Below are 9688 nucleotides of genomic sequence, written 5' to 3'. Positions count from 1 at the left end.
TGGACTTCCCAATGAATGGTGCAGAAGTTCCAGTTTTTTTATTCAGTGGACATTTGTCATCTACCTGAGAATTATCAGAAAGCTAACAGAAATGTAAGGTCTATCTACCATAGGTTACCTAAGGGTGTGGTTGTTTGATCAGCTGGCTGGCTGGTTCCTTCGCTCATAAAAGGAAGGAGATGGTGTTTACATGGTTTTTAAGTAGAAAATTGGTCAACGTATTGTGGGGGGCTTTTTGTTATGTTGTAGGGAGCTATTGTGTAATTTGTTTGTGGAGATGGTTACACATTACATGCCCGAGAGGACTGTACATTAGTGGAAATTTCCATTGTTGTGTCAAGGAGATGGTATAGAAAAAATGTTTTTGGTTTACGAAATATTTTAGCACATGACCTCAAAATTCTCCAACAGGGATCCCTACTCAATCGATAGATCAATCGATCAATCAATTATTTATTAGGTGATCACAGGCTTACAAAAGGCGTGAACCTGGAGTTCATTTGAGTCTTCCTCACTATCTGAACCAAGCACTGATAGATCAGGATAGTTCAAATTATTTTAAAGGTGCCTAGAATTCCAGAGAAACCACATTTAGACTTGAAAGGAGCAATTCTGACATATAAGCCTGAGATCCAGACAAAAGGGAATACAGTACTTATTCACACAGTGCATTGCTAAGCTATGGAATTTCCTACCACAAGGTGTGGTAACCTGGGTGGCTTTCAAAGGGGCTCAGACAAATTCATAAGGCTCTCCACACTGACCTTATGGGTTGTATGGCTCTAAATACCAGTTGCTGGGAATCACAAGTGGGGAGAGCTCTGCCGTGCTCATATGCTACTTGCAGGCTTCCCGTTGGCTGGTCACTGTGGGAACAGGATGCTGGATGAGAGAGGCCTTTGGTCAGATCCAGCAGGACTCTTCCTATGTTCGTATGTCCAACAAGAGTTGATCTTAGGTTAGTTGCAAGACTGCGAAGTCACACAAAATGCATTGTTCACAAATACTAAAACTATTATCCCTTGCATACTTTTCCAAGGGATTGGCTCCATTGAACTCAGCGGGACTTACCGGTAGGTAAAGGTAAAGGGACCCCTGACCATTAGGTCCAGTCATGACCAACTCTGGGGTTGCGGTGCTCATCTTGTGTTATTGGCCGAGGGAGCCGGCTTACAGCTTCCGGGTCATGTGGCCAGCATGACCAAGCCACTTCTGGCAAACCAGAGCAGCACACAGCAACACCGTTTACCTTCCCGCTGTAGCGGTACCTATTTATCTACTTGCACTTTGACGTGCTTTCGAATTGCTAGGTTGGCAGGAGCTGGGACCGAGCAACGGGAGCTCACCCCGTCGCAGGGATTCGAACCGCTGACCTTCTGATCGGCAAGCCCTAGGCTCTGTGGTTTAACCCACAGCGCCACCCGCGTCCCTCAACGGGACTTACCTCTGAGTAAAAACAGAAAAATCAGGATGTAAATCTTCTATTTGACATAGCTAAGGTACTTGAATTACAGGTTGGTACTCATTTTGCAAGCATTCAGTTGATGCGTGACCTCCAACATTTTGGACCCAGAAGAGGGCAGAATGGGGCGGAACAGGGTGTAGCAGGGCGGGTGGGCTTATGTGCATTCCACCAATGCACACGGGGGCCACAAACACGATCGCACACAAATCAGGGGTTGCCTGTAATTCTAACCCTCGTCTCTTTATCTGCAGCTCTTGTTATGTCTCCAGGATCCCCTCTGGATGATGACATGAAAAGAGGCAACCAGTCCTGTTTGACCGAGATTGTGTTTGTGGGCTTCTCAGACTTCCAGAGCATGCAAGCTCTCCTTTTTTTGCTGGTACTCATATTCTACTTGGTGGCATTGATTGGGAACAGCCTGATATTGATCATCACGGTTGCCGAGCCTACCCTTCACACACCAATGTACTTCTTCCTCTGGAACTTGTCCTTTTTGGAAATCGGCTACACCACATCCATCATCCCAAAGACGCTTGAACATTTACTGTCAGAGAATCAGACCATATCCTTTGTAGGCTGCGGGATTCAGATGTATTTCTTTATTTTCTTTGGTATTACTGAGTGTTGCCTTCTTTCCGTCATGGCATTTGACCGCTACGTCGCCATCTGTAAACCTCTGCAATATACCTGCATCATGAGCCCTAAGGAATGTGCTCTGCTGGCTTCTATTTCATGGGCCATTGGTAGTTTGGTGGCTTTGGGCCAGTCCATTTCTATATTTACTCTTCCCTATTGTGGCCCTAACAGAATCAACCATTTTTTCTGTGATATTCTGCCCGTTTTGAGACTGGCTACCACTGACACCTTCAAGAATGAAGTGGCAGTTGCTACGGTAACTGTGTTCTTTATCCTGGTACCATTTTTGCTCATCCTGTTGTCGTACATGCTCATCATCGCCACCATCCTAAGGATGCCTTCAGCCAAGAACAGACGCAAAGCCTTCTCCACCTGCTCCTCACATCTCATTGTCGTTTCTCTTTTCTACGGAACTGTCACTTTCACCTACGTTCGACCCAAATCAGTCTATTCCCTGGACAGCGACAGGATCCTTTCTCTCCTCTAAACAGTAGTGACACCATCATTCAACCCAATTATTTACAGTCTTAGGAACAAAGAGATAAAAGCTGCTTTCAAGAAATCAATGGCAAGGAAGGGAGGTGTTCCTTAGATAATAATCAAGCTGTATCAAACCAATTCCATTTATCTGTTGCACTACAGCAGGAATCCATTGATAATGTATTTTTAAATTGTTATAACCTGCCCAGGGACTTTATAGTGAAGGACAGGTAAGAAATTGAGATGATAAGAATAACAATAACATTTAAGGCGTTTATATACTACCTAATCATTAGCATCTGTAAGGGGTGTATATAAAATAAATCACAGAGAATCTATATATATATAAATGTAAACTGGGTATGTTCCTTCATCTCCTATGTTCTACAAAACCGCTTGCCCAATACCATTGAAATTTGGACACAAAGTCAAATGTGACTGCGCGACTGTCCCCAGACTGTTTTCAAACACAGATGTGTCAGCTACGCCAGGTAAAACCCCAAAAACTCCGTGTTCCAGAACTCACAAATCATCCACAAGTGCATGCTGGGAGCACAGGAGAGATTGCAACACCCTCTAGTGACGACTACACTGGTAATACACCTAGGAAACCTACCCTCTCCACAGGCTCGGCTTTATAGACTAGGCCGCTTTCCAGACTAGGCTGAGTGGAGGTAGGGCGTTGCCTGGGGGGAGAGAATAGGGGCCAGGAATAGGTAATGGATTGGAACAGGGTGTGGGGGGGAGACACAGGGATGAAACCTGCCCTCTCCACAGTATCTAAGCTCGGCTTTGCAGACTAGGCCGAGTGGAGGTAGGGGCCTGCCTGGGCGGGGGATGGGGGGCCAAATAGCTCATGGGTCGGGACAGGGTGGGCCCAAGAGCAGGGATGAACCAGGGGAGGGGGGAGGGGGACAGGGATAGGTAATAGGTCGGAACAGGGTGGGGGAGACACAGGGATGTGCCTATGTAAACATAACACACGAAAAACAGGGGGATTCTGAAGGTGAGGGGAGTCTAAAGTGGGACTCTGAGGCTCCATTTAACAAACTGAGCCCCCACAACGCGTGGCAGGGCCAGCTAGTAAACCAATAAAACTGAACAGATGCCTGAACATTCTCTTAAGACACCTGCAGGAATAAGGATATCTTTGTCATGCGGTTGAGGTTCAGCATGGAGGGTGGCTAAATAATAATGGTGGGCGGGTGGGCAGGTGTGTTGCAATGCATCTTTATTCCCTTTCCTCCACCTCCCAGTGGTTGCCAGTGATGACTCCAGGCTTTGGGGAGTCCTGGGAGAAGATGCTCTGAATGGATCCGTCGCCCCCTCACTGATATCCTCATTGCCTACTCACTTGCCTCCTCTCACCTCCAGCCACACAACCACCCAGAAACAGCATAAGGCAAGTGGAGGTTGCTGCCCTATTGCTTCACTAGTGTCCCTGTTTGCAGAGTGCTGGTGGTGACCAGGAAGTGACAGTGAGCAACAAGGTTTGGGGACATCAAGGGTTACCAGTGCCTCCTCCCTCTGGAATGTGGGCCTCAGTAGAAGCCCAGGGATGCTGACCTCTGACACCAGTCCTAAGAGTTTCTCTTGGATTTAGGAGTGGGTGGGTGATACTTCCTTTGTTGGTTGGTTTTTGTTAATTACATTTATATCCATCCTTTTGTATCCAGGTGGTATGCATGGCTGGACCCATCAAAGAAGCATTTCAGCTAAACACATTGCAAACTTTGTATGAGAAATCAGGTTAGCAAAAATGGGACTCCACAACGCCATCCGGTGTCACGGTGTTGGAATGCATAAAGGGACCCCTGACCATTAGGTCCAGTCATGACTGACTCTGGGGTTGCGGCGCTCATGTCGCGTTATTGGCCAAGGGAGCCGGCGTACAGCTTCCAGGTCATGTGACCAGCATGACTAAGCCGCTTCTGGTGAACCAGAGCAGCACGCAGAAACGCCTTTTACCGTCCCGCTGTAGCGGTACCTATTTATCTACTTGCACTTTGACGTGCTTTAGAACTGCTAGGTTGGCAGGAGCTGGGACCGAGCAACGGGAGCTCACCCAATCGCGGGGTTTCGAACCGCCGACCTTCTTATCAGCAAGCCCTAGCCTCTGTGGTTTAACCCACAGCGCCACCCGCGTCCCCCTGTTGGAATGCATAAACAACACATATAAAGAGATGTTTCTTTGTCAGTGTAGCTGAGTCCCATGTTTCTCCCACTTCCTCATTTTATCCTCACAGCAAACCTGTGAGGTTACGTTAGAGCCCAAAGTCACACAGTGAGCTTCATCACTGAGTGGCGATTTGAACCCTGGTCTCCCAGGTGTTAGTCTGGCACTCTAGCCATTACACCACTCTGCTGTACAGTATAGGCGGTGACCATTCTGCATGTGTTCAATTGACATGTGACCACCAACGTGGGTCATTTTGGGCCTGGAAGAATGGGGGCAGAACAAGGGCTTATGTGCACTCTCCCGATGCATGGGGGGGCTAGGAACACAACCCCCATGCAAATTGGGGCTTGCCTGTATTATTTATTCCCTATGATGCATAAGAGCATAACTACATGTTAGGGAGAATTGAACTCAAAGAGGGTATGCTGTTGGCTTGGTTGATTCCTCAGTTCAGGAAGGCTCTGCATTGGAGCTGGGAATATGAGAGCTGTGTCTCCAGCAGTTAAGCAGCTCAGACTATTAAAAATTGTCACCAACCTTATTATAGATGGAATAGAAAGAATTCTGGTTTCACTAATATACCAACAGAAGTATTTATACCACTGAGATGCAGTGCAGCTCTTTAATAAATAGAGGTTGATGGGGGGATGACTCAATAAATATCATCATCCATGCTTTGTTCCACACGCAGTAGGATCCAGCATGAGCTTGTACACACATGTGTCACTGCATATGTAACCCTGATCAGAATAATTTCTTCCACTCTCCGCTGCAAAACAAGTATGGGGTTTCTGCATGACCTTCCATGTAATGTGATGTAATGTCTTGCCTGTGATGTGATGCCAAATATCACAAAAGCTTTCAGGAGGAATGTGGTAGACATTGGAATGTGTGCTCAAGAATAAGAATTGAAATTGGAATGAAGAAATCTGCTAAGATTAGTAAATAGAAATTATGAACAACCAGGAAGAGGGGATATGAGGAAGTCACTAAGATATTACCAAGGGATTAAAAATAAGATGAGTGTCTTTCTTCTTTTTTGGTTTTCTTATTTTCCTTTTTGTTCTTTTTTCTTCTTTTTTTGCTTTTCTCTCTCTCTTTCTTTTTCTTTTTAGATTTTAAGGCAATTATGGAAAACTAGTTGGGTGGATACCCGCCTCTACTTTTCCTTACCATCCTGGGGCCTCTAGTGGCAGGGGGGGCTCGGGGGGGAGGAGTGGGGGGAACTCAATTACATAATGGATTGCCTTTGACTGTTCTCTGTTCATGGGGCTCTCTTGTGGCAGAGGGGGGCTCGTGGAGGGGAGAAAGAAGAAGGTAGAATGTGTTTTGTATGTCTTTCTTTGCTATATAAAATCAATAAAAATTATTTTATAAAAAAAAGCTTTCATGTTCCCGAGTTGCTCCTTTTAGTTTTTTGGGTTTAGTTAATCTTCTCAAACTATATTTGTTTATGTCACAAATTGTGTTGTATTTGTGCATTTTTTTCACAATTATCAGCAAAATATTGTTACGTGCACCCCAATCTCTCCAAGCAGTGAGAGATTTCAGAAGTGCCAGTGGATCCCTCAGCCTTCTACATACATAGGTGCCAGCTCCCTGGGGCCCTGGGTGCTCAATCACCCACAAAATTCCTCATGAAGGGATCGAGCACCCACAAATTTTAGTATCAGGGCCATGCACACTTCATGACACCCATGGCCCTGGGCACCCACAGTCACGGGGCCAAGCTGGCACATAAACACAGCTCAAAGAATTTTGCTGCACTAATAAGTGTTCTTCAGTCAGCTCCAAACTTCTGAGTCTTTTTCCACATCTAGAATAGGGGTTTGTTTGGTTTCTTAGCCAATTAAATGAAAGTTTCTGAAATGCTTCTTCTGCTCTCAGAATCAAATCAGTGGATTGTACCTATTTTCAGACCTGAAATGTAGAATTTCATCTTGAATGAGCACAGTCAATTTCACTCCAATCCCACGGAAGCACTAGAATGATAAATGACACATCATATTTCAAAAGAAACAAGATAATTTTGAGATGCAGGTGAATTAAGCTCCAGCCTCATAACGCTTTGCCCAAACCTGGGCCTTCCAAAGGAACATGATATCTTTTAAAGGAGAGGTCAGAGAGAAAACTTTTTTCAGCCAAAGGGCCACATTTCATTGTGGGCAACCTTTCAGGGGGCAGGTGCAAGTGATAGGCAGGTCAAGAGATGAAAGTGATCTGCGTAATGGATATGAATCTTATATTTGCACAGTAAGTGGCATTCTAGTCACACAAGGCATAAAGGTTTCTTCTACACACATACACACCACATTCCAGCCAGCATTATCATTACACTTCAAGGTCACATTCTGGCCAGGCAAAAGTGCTTGAGAGGGTACAAACATGGGAACCTGAGCCAAGTGGCCTGGGGAGGGATGGATGTCCTGTATATAGAGATGCCTGAGATTCCACACTCCTCTCTTCAAGACAAATATAAGGGTTGTATCTAGTGCTGGTCCGACTCAAAGCAGAGCCATTGTGGCCAGTGGACATGACAGACTTTGGTTCCTTCATTTCAATGGGTCTACTCTGAGTAGGACTTAGGTGGCCACAGTCCTAAGTAGCCAGACGTCTTAAGCTACAGTTCTGTAAGTGGATAATTTAAGAAGCACTTTACTCAAAGCATTCTGCACCTCCCTGTTTCTCAGGCTATATATGAGGGGATTGAGCAATGGAGTCAGGACTATGTAGAAGAGAGAAAAGACCTTGTTCCAATCTCGCATTGCGTCCGTTCTTGGTAACAGGTAGACAATAATGATCGTGCCATAGAAGATGGACACTACCATGAGGTGAGAGGAGCAGGTAGAGAAGGCCTTTTGCTTTCCAACAGTGGACGGGATTCTCAGAATGGCTCGTATGATAGAACTATAGGAAGCCAGAGTTAAAACAAAGGGTGGCAGGGAGCACACTCCCGCCAGAAGAGTAGTTACCAGCTCCATCATGTGGGTGTCATTGCAAGACAGTTTTAACAATGGGCTGTAGTCGCAAAAGAAATGGTCTATTGTGTTGGGACCGCAGAAGGTTAATTGCTGGGTTAAACATATTGTTAGGTTAATAACCAGCAAACTGATTACCCAAGCCCCTGCCACTAGCTGAACGCAGGTTTTGCCATCCATAACAATCACATAGAGCAACGGCTTGCATATTGCCACATACCTATCGTAAGACATGGCAGCCAAGAGATAACACTCTGAAACTACCAGGAAACCAAAAAAATAAAACTGCATCATGCAGCCTGCCACAGAAATGACTTTGCCCTGGTAGAGGATGAGGCCAGCAAGCATCTTGGGCATAATGTTGGAACTGTAGCAGATCTCTAAGCAAGACAGATTTCCCAAGAAGAAGTACATAGGTGTGTGGAGGTTGTGGTCTGATACCACCAGCACAATGAGGAGGATGTTGCCCACCATGGTCGCAATGTAGATCGCTAGGAAGACGAAGAAGAAGAGGAGATCCAGATGGCCCAGATTCCCAAATCCCAGCAAGATAAATTCAGTAAGGATTGTATGGTTTCCGAAGTCTGTTGGGTTCATGGTAGTAGCTTGAACCTAGGAAGATCATGTGAACATATGAACGTAACCTAGACCAGGGGCAAAGAACCTGTAACTCTCCAAATACTCCTGAACTACAACTTTTATCAGCCCTGACAATTGGCCAAGTTGTTTGGGGATGATAGGAGTTGGAGTCCAACAGCATGACACTTTTAAGAGAATGAGTGTGGGACTGGAGAAGAGAGAAGGCAAGCCTTCAGCTATGAATAGGACTGTGTCGTGGTTCAACACTTGCATTGCATAGGCTCTGACTGCATATCAAAGGAATGAGTAAGTGGGTTAACATAATGTAGAATTATTCAAGGTCCGTGTCCTAGAAGACAAACAAAATGAGCTCATGTTCAGAATCATTCCATTGGCCAACCCACCTGGTTTGCTCTGTACCTAACTGAGACACTCTACCCTCCCCATAACTAGCAGTAGTTAAATAACCTACCCAAAAATTATCAAGCAGCCACAAATGTACTTGATTAACAGAGGCTGCAGAATTCAACCTTACTTGCTGTGGAAGAATGTCCAGCCCTGTTTACAAGATTGGAAGCAAAAAACTTGGAAGTCAAGACCACCCAAACATCAGATCACATAATGCGGTCTGCTCTATGCTAGTTTGTTCCATTTCATCAAGATCCTCTTTCACCCTTGACTCTTCATTCACCATATATGTCCTTCCTTTCAAGGAAAGTCTACAGCTGAGTCCTTCCCAGTCATGGATTCCAACTAATTCTGCATTCCCTTCTCAAGCCACACAAACACCGTTCTCCACCACATATGGAGCCAGTGGTGTAGTGTTGGGCTAGGACCTGAGAGCCCAGGTTTCAAATCCCCATTCAGCTATTAAACTCACTGGTGACCTTAGGCCAGTCACCAACTCTCGGTCTAACCTACTGCACAGAATTGTTGTCAGGATACTATCGAGAGAGGAAGAGCCATGCATATCACCTTGAGCTCTTTGGAGGACAGGTGGGAAGATGGTAAGACTTTCTGCATCTTAATATGGTTGATGATTGGATCTTGGAGTGTAGGGGGAGAAACTCACCCACATCAGAGTTCTTTTCCCATGTCTTTGCCTGATGTGCTTGACTTCAGCTCATACCTCAAGATCTTAACCATTACACAAGGAAATGAAAAGCATGTGGGGGGGGGATAGAGGTTCTTAGTTGTCCTTTCCTGCTCAGATGTACTTTGTGGAGAAGATTGAAGATAAATTTCACCAGAAGTCAAAAAAAGCACAAATGCCTTAGACAGATGCAAATGGGATGAGAGGCACAGGCGGTGACAAAACAAGGCTGTGCATTTTTCAAAGCCCTCCAAATGATTCACTCACAATCTGTAAAT

At 45.4% G+C, this 9688-nt stretch overlaps 2 protein-coding genes across 2 annotated transcripts; one reads left to right on the top strand and one right to left on the bottom strand.

The window, feature by feature from the left end:
• The first annotated feature begins 1754 nt into the window (after positions 1–1754).
• On the top strand, positions 1755–2693 carry LOC118095544 (olfactory receptor 10A4-like). The gene is given in 1 exon segment (XM_035136794.3): positions 1755–2693. A coding segment is annotated over 1 exon segment (939 nt).
• Positions 2694–7375: 4682 nt separating this feature from the next.
• On the bottom strand, positions 7376–8335 carry LOC148684010 (olfactory receptor 11A1-like). The gene has a single exon (XM_088654739.1). It carries the CDS (start codon positions 8333–8335, stop codon positions 7376–7378), a length of 960 nt encoding a protein of 319 aa, XP_088510865.1.
• Between the last annotated feature and the right edge of the window lie 1353 nt (positions 8336–9688).

Source organism: Zootoca vivipara, chromosome 12 (genome assembly GCF_965207765.1).
Source record: "Zootoca vivipara chromosome 12, rZooViv2.hap1.1, whole genome shotgun sequence".
NCBI classification, from domain to species: domain Eukaryota; kingdom Metazoa; phylum Chordata; class Lepidosauria; order Squamata; family Lacertidae; genus Zootoca; species Zootoca vivipara.
The sequence above is the reverse complement of the archived record's forward strand: the minus strand, read 5'-3'. Positions and strand labels throughout refer to the sequence as shown.